General features: G+C 42.2%; 1 protein-coding gene across 1 annotated transcript in view; it reads left to right on the top strand.

Moving 5' to 3' along the window:
- The window catches only part of LOC149466142 (uncharacterized), a 56,867-nt gene that overhangs the window by 37,629 nt on the left and 6,477 nt on the right, over positions 1-12,761 (top strand). The window contains exons 11-12 of the mRNA XM_089672702.1: positions 4,922-4,980; positions 11,831-11,939. Coding sequence (XP_089528828.1) covers positions 4,922-4,980; positions 11,831-11,939 — 168 coding nt within the window. The remainder of the gene's footprint in view (positions 1-4,921; positions 4,981-11,830; positions 11,940-12,761) is intronic.

The raw sequence follows: 12,761 nt of genomic DNA, 5'->3' as shown, positions 1-12,761 counted from the left end.
TTACATCCAAATCAGATGAACGGTGTTGGAATTACAACAGTTTGCATATGTGCCTCCCACTTGTTAAGGGACCAAAAGTATTGGGACAATTGGCTTCTCAGCTGTTCCATGGCCAGGTGTGTGTTATTCCCTCATTATCCTAATTACAATGAGCAGATAAAAGGTCCAGAGTTTATTTCAAGTGTGCTATTTGCATTTGGAATCTGTTGCTGTCAACTCTCAAGATGAGATCCAAAGAGCTGTCACTATCAGTGAAGCAAGCCATCATTAGGCTGAAAAAAACAAAACAAACCCATCAGAGAGATAGCAAAAACATTAGGCGTGGCCAAAACAACTGTTTGGAACATTCTTAAAAAGAAGGAATGCACCGGTGAGCTCTGCAACACCAAAAGACCCGGAAGACCACGGAAAACAATTGTGGTGGATGACCGAAGAATTCTTTCCTTGGTAAAGAAAACACCCTTCACAACAGTTGGCCAGATCAAGAACACTCTCCAGGAGGTAGGTGTATGTGTGTCAAAGTCAACAATCAAGAGAAGACTTCACCAGAGTGAATACAGAGGGTTCACCACAAGATGGAAACCATTGGAGAGCCTCAAAAACAGGAAGGCCAGATTAGAGTTTGCCAAACGACATCTAAAAAAGCCTTCACAGTTCTGGAACAATGTCCTATGGACAGATGAGACCAAGATCAACTTGTACCAGAGTGATGGGAAGAGAAGAGTATGGAGAAGGAAAGGAACTGCTCATGATCCTAAGCATACCACCTCATCAGTGAAGCATGGTGGTGGTAGTGTCATGGCGTGGGCATGTATGGCTGCCAATGGAACTGGTTCTCTTGTATTTATTGATGATGTGACTGCTGACAAAAGCAGCAGGATGAATTCTGAAGTGTTTCGGGCAATATTATCTGCTCATATTCAGCCAAATGCTTGAACTCATTGGACGCCGCTTCACAGTGCAGATGGACAATGACCCCAAGCATACTGCAAAAGCAACCAAAGAGTTTTTTAAGGGAAAGAAGTGGAATGTTATGCAATGGCCAAGTCAATCACCTGACCTGAATCCGATTGAGCATGCATTTCACTTGCTGAAGACAAAACTGAAGGGAAAATTCCCCAAGAACAAGCAGGAACTGAAGACAGTTGCAGTAGAGGCCTGGCAGAGCATCACCAGGGATGAAACCCAGCGTCTGGTGATGTCTATGCGTTCCAGACTTCAGGCTGTAATTGACTGCAAAGGATTTGCAACCAAGTATTAAAAAGTGAAAGTTTGATTTATGATTACCATTCTGTCCCATTACTTTTGGTCCCTTAACAAGTGGGAGGCACATATGCAAACTGTCGTAATTCCTACACCGTTCACCTGATTTGGATGTAAATACCCTCAAATTAAAGCTGACAGTCTGTAGTTAAAGCACATCTTGTTCGTTTCATTTCAAATCTATTGTGGTGGTGTATAGAGCCAAAAATGTTAGAATTGTGTCGATGTCCCAATATTTATGGACCTGACTGTATGTCGTGTAACATTTTGTCCAGCAGTTAAATGAACATTTATAGATTTCAATGTAAAAATTATTTGAGACATATAGCCACAAGTAGGTTGTTGAAGCAGTGTTGTTTTTGTAAGAGTTTCGCTGGACCCCTTTCATGATCTTTTAGGCTGATAAACAATGGTTGGCATATAATGGTTCCTAAAAATATATTCCCTAGGTGTGCAGCAAAATAATGACTTGATTTAGTGAATACTAAAGAAAAATATTCAGATATTGTGTCTTTAGTAACATGGTGTTGTTAATAATGATTTGGTTTTCAAAAAGCTACAACATATACACATGTGCATTTGTTACTTGCACCAGGATGGTACTTTAAAACTAGAACATACGAGCACATTGTGTAATAATAAAACCAAGGCTATGCAAGAACAGGCTATGGAAAAGAATCACCCCCATTTAAAATAATCCAATTTTGTTGCTTTGCAGCCTGAAATGAAGACAGGCACAGTTTTTGTTTTATTCAACTGTATTTACTTAGTGCAACTTATTACATCCAAGTGAAAGATATAACACCAACATGTTGGAAAAAGGATCACCCCCTGATCCTTGTAAACTCAATCAGGTGTAACTAATCACCTTCTGAGTGGCACACAAAGCCAACTGTGATCAGCTGGGGTCATTTTGGTTAGCTCAGCATGAAAAGAGCTTTCCTGGAGCATTTCAGTCCCTGGTTGTAGAACTGAAGCAAACAATCAAGTATGGATGGCAAGGCACTAGCAAAAGATCTCCAGGTTCAAATTGTGGACAGGCACAAGTCAGGAGGTGGATACAAAAAAAAATCAATGGCTTTATTAATGCCTAGAACCACAGTAAAGTCTATTTTTAAGAAGTGGAAGGTATTTGGTACAACACAGACCCTCCCTGGATCAGTACGTCGCTCCAAACTGGATGAAAGAACCAGAAGGAAACTGGTCAGAGAGGCTACCAAGAGGCCTACAGCAACTCTGAAACAGTTGCAGGAATGGATGACAGAGTGGTCATTGTGTGCATGTGACAACAAGATCACAAATTCTCCACAAATGTGGCTTGTATGGGAGGGTTGCAAGAAAAAAGAAACTACTCAAGAAAGGCCACATGCAGTCATTACTGAGCTTTGCCAAAATGCACCTTGAAGATTCTGAAGCCACATGGAAAAAGGTGTTCTGGTCAGATGACACGAAAATTGACTTATTTGGCCTCAACACTAAACGATGTCTGGAGGAAATCCAGTCCACCTCACCATCCAAATATCACCATTCCTACAGTAAAGCATGGAGGTGGGAATATCCCATTACTGGGGGAGAGGGGGTTCTTTGCAGCAGGGACTGGAGCATTAGTCAGGATAGAAGGAAAAACCATAAAATTCTTGAGGAAAATCTGCTGCCATCTGCCAGAAAGTTGTCAATGGGAAGGTTTACCTTCCAACATGACAATGAGCCAAAGCACACAGCAACAATGAGCACACAATGGTTGGAGGAGAAAAAGGTGAATGTCCTTGCATGGCCTAGTCAGAGCCCAAACTTCAACCCCATTGAAAATCTGTGGAATGACTTGAAGACTGCAGTCCACAGTCACCATCAAATGTAACTGAACTTGAGCGGTTCTGCAAAGAAGAGCGGGCAAATATCGCAAAGTCTAGATGTGCAAAGGTAGTAGAGACATCCCAACAGACTAAAGGCTGGAATTAAAGCAAAAGGGGGTTCAACAAAATACTGACACAATGGGGGGGATCCTTTCTCCAACTCAATGATTCTGTTTTTAATTTTTTTTCTGACATGTTGGTATTATATCTTTCACTTGGATGTTATAAGTTGTACTACAGGGGTGTGGAAATTTTTTAAAAAACTACTTTTCCAGGGACTAAATTGGTGTCCCAATCTGTTTGTCCCTCATGACAGTCTACTTGTTCAGATAAAAAAAAACAAAACACAATTTTAACCAAAACCGTATTTTAATCTGAGGTGATTTTAGGAATGTCTGGGGCTTTTAAAAACAAAAGGGGCTCTATGGCGACTTAAACGTCTAATATATTTTTAACATTGCGCTGTATATCTCCTCCTCCCCTCCCCGCCGATCTCCAGCACCGCACCGGGGACTAGCAAGGAGTGGAGAGACCTTGCAGTGTAGTGAGCACTGATTGGCTGCTCCTCCGGAAAGGGGAGTGTTAGGCTTATCCTTTATCCCTTTCGCTGCCTGAGCCGTTTTTGTGTTTTTTGCACGTTTAAAAAATAATTTTAGGCCTGAAAATTACATAAAACCCCCAAACATTATATATTTTCTGAGATCAGTAAATAGACATCCAACATGTCAAACCTTAAATTTGTGCACGCTCGTGAAATGCGACGAACTTCAGTACCCTATATTTTCTATAGGCAACATTTTTAAAGCCCCTTATAGGCCATCAGTATAGTGTTACGGAGGAGATCTGGTGCTAAAATTATTGCTCTCATTCTGGCGTGTGCAGTAATATGTGACATGAGTATCTCAATCGACGTTTTCATGCGTATGTGCCCCAGCGTGTGATTTTACGTTTGTACGTGTGTATATCGGGGGGGTCTAAATTTTTTTGGGGGGAGGAGGATGTTATGTGCTTGCGTCTAACTTTTTTTTTTTTTACTTATTTTTTTGTTTTTTTTCATCCCTATGTGATAATTTTTGGTGACATGTTCTCTTTATTGAGACGTCCAAGGTCTAAAAGACCCTACATGTCTCCCCTGTGCTCCACTGAATGTAATGCAGTGCACATCACACCACATTATTATTATTATTATACAGGATTTATATTATTATACAGGATTTATATAGCGCCAACAGTTTGTTCAGCGCTTTACAATATAACGGGAGACAAAACAGCAACAATACAGTTCAATACAAGAGGGATAGGAGGGCCTGATTCTGGGAGCTTACAATCTAGGATTAGATTCTTTCTCGGCCTCCATGAATCTCTCAAAGGGGACCCGGAAGTGTCACTTCCGGATCAGGATAAGAAGGGGAGCAAGCGTGTATCCACTGTCCTCCCTCCCCTCTAGCCGACGGTGGTCCCGGCCCACAGATGGGCAAGTGGAGCCCGGAAGACCTCACGCAGGGGAAGGTTCACACGAGGGGGGTGAAGTGAGGCTGAAACTGCTGCCTGAATGCTTCCACCAGGTAAAAAAAAAACTACGTCCTGGGCGTCGGGCGATATGATTTCAACATCCCTGCACTAGTAAATACAGCAAGTATAGTAAGTACAGCTGGATAAAACAAAAACTGTGTCTTCATTTCAGGCTGCAAAGTAACAAAATATGATTATTTTTAAAGCGGGGGGGGGGGGTGGTGATTATTTTCTATACCCACTGTGTGTTGGCACAAAAATTCATATGATGCGTACTGTTTTGTGTCATGCAGCAAGTCATCCACTGCTCACCTGTCAAGACACGTTGTTCACAGCCTTGGCTACCTTTAAGGTGTTTGCCTCTCTGCCAGTCTGGTGTTCTGGGCCAGAGCACCACAAATCAGTACTCCTCAAAGAACTTTTTTCCTTCTGAGGACCTCATTTACAAAGTAGGCCCACTTGAGTTTGCTTTTCCTGTTGGCATCTGCCACCTCAGCAAGATCAAGGACATCAGCAGATGCTAGGTATTTGCCATCTTGAAAATGCTATTATATGAAGTTTTCAGTGACACAGAAAGCAGACATTTGATATCCAGGCTATTTATGTAGATTCACCCAACCAAACATTCAGCAGCTTTTGATTTTGCAAAATTTCCTTATCAGCTGCCACATAATGGGTCAAATCCAGCCAGAAACAGATGGATGAATCCTGCCGCATTTATTGCATTGAAATATACGTGCAAGAGAATGTAAAGGAAAGGTGATCTCAACCAGAAAATGGCAAACAAATGCCTATTGAAAGCGGTATCTAAGTATTTTTAAATAGGCAACAGATTTAGTATTACCGATAATTGGTTTGTGACTTTTCCCCGAATGTTGTTCTTATAACTTCTGATTTGCACAGCGAATACTTCATAAATGGAACCTTAAGTTTTGACTCACGATTGTATTTTTATAAGAACACAATCATGTAGCTGTGAGTAGGCCAAACAGGCCAAATATTGCGGAGGATTAAAAATTACTTCAATTTTCTGTCAATAACAGCCTGATAGTTGTTTTTTTTATCTGTTTTATTGATTTTAACAGGTAAATACAGAAAAAATTTGCAATAATTGTCCACACAGGGGCAATATATAAAAACAAATAAAAAAGAAAACTAATACAATCATGAACTATAACCCCAAAAGGAAGGGGGGAAATCTCTTAGAATGCAAGGCTCAAGCAGTTTTGAACGGATAAAAGGAGGAAAGGGGACCATTTAGAACCAGTAAATGACATAGCCACTGTGCCGCCCGTATTTAATTTACTAAGTGGTTAGCACTTCTGCCTGGCAGTACTAGGGTCGCTGGTTCAAATCCCAACCAAGGCACCACCTGCCTGGAGTTTGCATGTTCTCCCTGTGCCTGCGTGGGTTTCCTCCGGGTACTCCGGTTTCCTCCCACACTCCAAAGACATGCTGGTAGGTTAATTGGATCCTGTCTAAATTGGCCCTAGTATGTGTATGTATGAATGTGAGTTAGGGACCTTAGATTGTACACCCCTTGAGAGTTAGGGACTGATGTGAATGTACAATATATATGTAAAGTGCTGCGTAAATTGATGGCGCTATATAAGTACCTGAATTAAATAATACATAGATCTCTAAGTATCACCATCCTCCACCATTGCAGCCTTACGGGCATAAAATAACAAAAGGCTCAGAAGAATTTGCTTAGCCACTGAGTGGGCCAATGGATCCACCAGACCCAGCAATCAATACTGTGGCTTGAGGGGAACTATAATCTGTGCAGTGTTTCCAATAATTTGCAGCACAGCCTGCCAATACAGTACTATAGCAGGGCAGGACCAAACAATATGGAGCAATTCCCCCGGTTGATGCGCACAGCGCCAACAGGCTGGAGATATTGAGGAACTCGCCTTATGTAGCACGTACAGGGTATAATAGGCCTGCAGTAGGATTTTAAATTAGATTAATCTTTCCCTGGCAGAAATTAAGGGTCTGATTTACCAAAGGCAAATAGAATGTGCACTTTGCAAAGTGCAGTTGCACTCTGCAAGTACAATTGCTCCAGAGCTTAGTAAATGAGCAGAAGCTCTGCTGACTAGCATTATTCAATCATGTGCAAGCAAATATGCTGTTTCTTGTATTTTCCTTTCACGGTATTCTTTGCAAAGTGAAGCTTTACCTCATTTACTAAACTCTGTGCAAAGTGCACAGTCTACGAGGTGGTATCAAAACGTTTTGAGACTACCTTAGATTGTACGCCCCTTGAGGGTTAGGGACTGATGTGAATGTACAATATATATGTAAAGCGCTGCGCAAATTGACGGCGCTGTATAAGTACCTGTAATAATAATAGTTTTATAATACGCCAACGGATGGCAACACACGGTTGCATGGACAGTCACAGGGAGCATGGACCTTCAAAAGTCAGTGTGCCAAAAGACACCGTCCTGTGTACAACGGGACCTGTGCAACTGGTGCTATTCTGACCACGTGCGTTACCACGTCTGCTATTTCGTCATGGACAGCAAGTTAGAACAAAGAGCAAAAGTGTACCACTGTGTATACGCTAGGTGTGACTCAGATGTGATAGGGAAGAAACGCTAAGAGTAGAAATACACTGAAAACTGAGCATGTACACTAGCTGCCAAAACTGCTCTACAAAATCCCCAACTGCAGTGGGGACATGGACAGGATAGGGAACAGCAGGATCAATTAGGTATTTTGCAGAATACAGAACACGAATCCCATAGTGATTGAGTGAGCATGAACAGCATAAAATGCAGCATTTATTAATAGTTTTTAATTATATCGGTTTAATGACATTTTAAAGATCTATGCAAAAATATTTTCATTTAAATATATTCCTCGATAGCCACAAAGCATAAAGGCCCACTTTTTGCGCACTTCGTACCTTTGTGCCTTTGTAAACCCAAATAATAGTAGCAGTGACATCATCACTCTGTTGCACATGGCCTGAGCAAAGCTGTGAAAGAGACCCAGCAGGCACACCCAGTGAGAGGAAATCCCTGAAAATTTAGGGAATTTCTTGGGGACCCCCAGGTCATCAGGACTAGTGTCCGCATGTTAAGATTTCCCCTCTATTACTTTTCTGGGGACAACCCAAAATTTGAGATTTTCATTTACTTTCACTTTAAAAAATAATGGTAAACAGGACAAATAGAGAGGGCGAATCTCCTTAACAGGGTCACAGACAGGAATATAAACCTGACAGGTGTTCTAATCCCTCTCCACTCCATACAAAACTAGAAAAAAAAAAGTTTTGCCTTTAATTATACTTTGTACCTAAGCAGAATCTTGAAAAATCTACCTACTCTGTTGAAAACTAGTGATGTACATTCTGTGCCTAGGCAATCCTGTTCCTGTGTAGCTGTATTTCTGCAGAGTGAGATCTAAGGCGTTGCTGCCTCTGACTACAGGTCTCATCAGATTTGATGTGAGATTTGGTGTTCACTGTTTTTCTTGCTAGAGAGGAAAATGTACCTGATGACGTGCAGTGCAAGTACAGTTGCAAGAAAAAGTATGTGAACCCTTTGGGATTACGTGGTGTTTTGCATGAATTGGGCATAAAATGTGCTCTGAACGTCATCTAAGTCACAACAATAGAAGAACACAGTCTGCTGAACATAATACTACACAAACATTAGATGTTGCCATGGTTTAATTGCACATAACATGTAAACATTCACAGTGCAGGGAGGAAAAAGTATGTGAGGCCCTAGCTTAATAACTTCTCCCAGAGCTAATTGGAGCCAGGAGTGAGCCAACCTTGACTCCAATCAGTGTGATGATATTGGATGTGCTGCTGGCAGTTGTCCTGCCCTTAAAAAACACACACCTGTTTTGGGTTTACTGGTTTCAAGAAGCACTGTCTGATGTGAACCATGCCTCGCAGAAAAGAGCTCTCAGAAGACCTACGATCAAGAATTGTTGACTTGCATGAAGCTGGAAAGGGTTACAAAAGTATCTCCAAAAGCCTTGATGTTCATGTGTCCACGGTAAGACAGATTGTCTACAAATGGAGAAAGTTTAGCACTGTTGCTACTCTCCCTAGGCATGGTCGTCCTGTAAAAATGACTGCAAGAGCACAGCGCAGAATGCTGCATGAGGTAAAGAAGAATCCCAGAGTGTCAGCTAAAGACCTACAGAAATCTCTGGCACATGCTAACATTTTTGTTGACACATCTACAATAAGGAAAACATTAAACAAGAATAGTGTACATGGAAGGACACCACGGAGGAAGCTTTTGCTGTCCAAAAAGAAAATTGCAGCACGTTTGAAGTTTGCAAAAGAGCACCTGGATGTTCCACAGCACTACTGGCAAAATATACTGTGGACAGATGAAACCAAGATTGAGTTGTTTCGGAAGAACACACAACACTATGTGTGGAGAAAAAAAGGCACAACACACCAACATCAAAACCTCATCCCCACTGTAAAACATGGTGGAGGGAGCATCATGGTTTAGGCCTGCTTTGCTGCCTCAGGGCCTGGACGGATTGTTGTCATTGATGGGAAAATGAATTCCAGAGTTTCTCAAGACATTTTGCAGGAAAACGTATGACCATCTGTCCGCCAACTGAAGCTCCGCAGAGGATGGGTGATGCAACAGGACAATGACCCAAAGCATACAAGTAATTCAACAAAACAATGGCTGCAACAGCACAGAATACACCTTCTGGAGTGGCCCAGTCAGAGTCCTGACCTCAACCCGATTGAAATGCTGTGGCATGACCTTAAGAGAGCGATTCACACCAGACATCCCAAGAATATTGCTAGACTGAAACAGTTTTGTGAAGAGGAGTGGTCCAAAATTACTCCAGATCGTTGTGCAGGTCTGATCTGCAACTACAGGAAACGTTTGGTTGAGGTTATTGCTGCCAAAGGAGGGTCAACCAGTTATTAAGTCCAAAGGTTCACATACTTTTTCCTCCCTGCACTGTGAATGTTTACATGTTATGTGCAATTAAACCATGGCAACATCTAATGTTTGTGTAGTATTATGTTCAGCAGACTGTGTTCTTCTATTGTTGTGACTTAGATGACGTTCAGAGCACATTTTATGTCCAATTCATGCAAAACTCCACATAATTCCAAGGGGTTCACATACTTTTTCTTGCAACTGTATCTCCTTGCTTCATTCATTCTGTAGCTCTGTGTTTCCTCCACCCATTTTGCTACTTTTTGATCATTATCCCTCCAGTCAATGGATTGTCAGTCCTCGTGGGGGAGGTCAGTTCTGATATGAGATAGTAAATCCCAACTCCTCTTCCAAGATGGTAACCTTCACCCAGAGACGCAGTGCAGAACAAAAACAACCTACTCAAACAGGTGCTGGGAACTATTAGACATGCAAGAGGATGTTAGATGAAGGAAAACTTCAAACAAGCTCAATTGCTTTGACGGCTTCCACACAGCAAGGTTTCCCTCGATGGGCACCCAACAGTAACTCAAACCACAGAAATACAGAAAGGAGTGCTAAACCAAAACCAGATGAAAGAGTCCAAGATCATTTTAATTGTTGGTAAAAAAAAAGTCCTATAAATAAATCTAACAGGTTATGGGGGCAACATACTATACTGTAATTCCTCCTTCATCAGGTCTCAATGCTGAAGAAAATTTGGATGGAAAACAATCATTTCACAGATCTATATTAGTACCAGTATTGGAGCAGCAATACATTGTCTGTTTTTATGACTTTTTTTACCAAATAAAATTATTTTGTATTCTATCACCTAGTTTTAGTTTTGTGCTCTTTTCTGTATTTCTACTTTGCAGAATAAGGCACAGCAAGTCAGTAGTGGAGAAAGATCAGCTGCAAGGTGTCTACAGGCAACACTGTTTAATGGTTAGCATTTGTTCCCAGCTTGCCTTTTTTGAGCAGAGCTTCCACTGTATTGGTATACACAGTAGCAAAAAAGGCTGAAAAATTGGGGGGAAAAATGCTTTTTTTATTTTTTGTTATAAAATTGATTCACTGATGGACACTGATAGGCTGCACTGATGAGGCAGCATTGATATGCGGCACTGATAGCATCACTGATGGGCACTGATAGGCAGCACTGATAAGGCTGCACTGATAATCAGAGAACTGATGATCAGTGCCCTGATTATCAGTATAGATGCCCCCTGTTTGGATTACCGCTTACCCGCTCTCCTTACACGCAGAGCTTGAGGAGAGGGCTGCCGATAACCAGCAAATCCTGTTTACGATGTGATCAGCTGTGATTGGACACAGCTGATCACATGGTAAAGGGCTGCTGTGATTGGCCCTTTAACTCGATCTGTGATCAGCTGTGTCTGAAGGACACAGGAATCAAAGAGCATGCCACAGGGCACGGGGTTATGGGAGGACGTCAATAGAGGCCCTCCCAGAACTGGACGACGACGCTGTAGCCGTCTTTCGGCTATAGTGTGGTCGGCAAGAGGTTAAAGATTAATTCCACTCACTTCATTTTCCTGTTTCTCTTGAGTTTGACATCCCTGAGCTATACTATACTGATAATTCTGCTCAAATCCATTGTACAACTGCCTACAAAGTTGACAGGCCCCAGTCTGTTTGTTAAAGGGGAGGTCCAGTCAAAATCAAAAAAATAGAAGTCAGCAGCTACTGTTAAAAAACGGACACTCGCATGTCCCTCAATCCCGCAGTTTCCTCACATCTGCCGGGTTGTCTGTCTCCTCGGCGCCGGCATCTTCAGTGTGGGCACCCGGCTATGACAGCTTGTGGCTTCACAGCCGGGTGCCCACTGCGCATGTGTGAGTAGTGGTGCACTTTATGAATGGTCCCTATGAGGAGGGGGAGGACAACTTCTGTTTCTGAATGCCTAAGCCAGGGGCGTCAAACTGGCAGCCCTCCAGCTGTTGTGAAACTACAAGTCCCATCATGAATCAGCCTGTGGGAGTCATGCTTGTAACTGTCAGCCTTGCAATGCCTCATGGGACTTATAGTTTGGCTACAGCTGGAGGGCCGCTAGTTTGACACCCGTGGCCTAGGCGACCGCAGCGGAAGTGGGTATCAATCAAATTCCCCAAAGGTGCCAATCCTTAACGGCGAGCAGGGAACAAACCCTTAAAGCAGAACTTCCCCTTTTGGGTAGAGCTCCACTTTTAATGGGTCTAACAAACTGTTTAGTCTTAACATAAGTTCCTTTTTCCACTACTTTGTGTCATTCAGGATGAAAATCTGATTGTTAAAGTTGAAGTTAAAGAGGAAGAGGAGGAGGTGTATGTGAGGGGTGATGAGATGTGTAAGGAGGAAGAAAGTCATCAAGAGAACAACACAGGTGGGTAATAAACAGTTAATCCAGAACAGAGTGACACAAGATTTAACTATGGCTTTGCAGAGAAAAAAAAAAAAGAAAATCAAGATATACTGTATTTATGTAATTACAGAAAGATGCTCTCGTAATCATACAGTGCAGGACACAGGCTGAGTATTCATAGAACCTGGGAGGGAGGCTCGTACCTTCAGGTGATTGGACACTGGAAAAGCTTTTGAAGATGTTCCGCCTGGGCTCCTCCCCTTAAGCTCTACCCCACTCCCTGCATCCTCATTTTTTTGATGATGGATCTCTTCTCCCCTATGGAGAAATCATTTTTAGCTTAACTAGTTCATTTTTTTATCTTCGATTCTCCAATCAACTCTTCACTATCGTTTAATACAATAGAAGCAATGTATCTGAATCAGAGAAAGCTTGTTAAAAGCTTGGGAGCTATACCTGACTCCCACACTGAAGAAACAGACTTTAAATGTTGCTTCAGGCACTGGATCTTGCATGAGTGCTCATATCAGCACTCTGTGTGACGTTTAATTAGCTGCAGGGTGCTATACAGGTCCAGGACCATGGTCCATCCTTATGGACCCTACATCTAAGGACCCCTGCCAGGGGTATCTCCACTGTGGCAGGTGAAGCCTAGACACCACATGGGGTCCAGCATCGTGGACAGGTAAGAAAGAATCACCCTGTGTCTGACTGTTACTGTAAAGACCAGCTCTGTATAAACTTTTCAAACTTAGAGCTAAAATGAAACCATTCAGAGCTCAGTCTCCGGTGGATGACCAGGTTTAACATCACACAACAGGTCACACACTTTATCGACAGTTC

This window comes from Staurois parvus, unplaced genomic scaffold, assembly GCF_062004578.1.
Source record: "Staurois parvus isolate SC_StPar_1 unplaced genomic scaffold, SC_StPar_1.0 ptg000132l, whole genome shotgun sequence".
Classification (NCBI taxonomy): Eukaryota; Metazoa; Chordata; class Amphibia; order Anura; family Ranidae; genus Staurois; species Staurois parvus.
The sequence above is the reverse complement of the archived record's forward strand: the minus strand, read 5'-3'. Positions and strand labels throughout refer to the sequence as shown.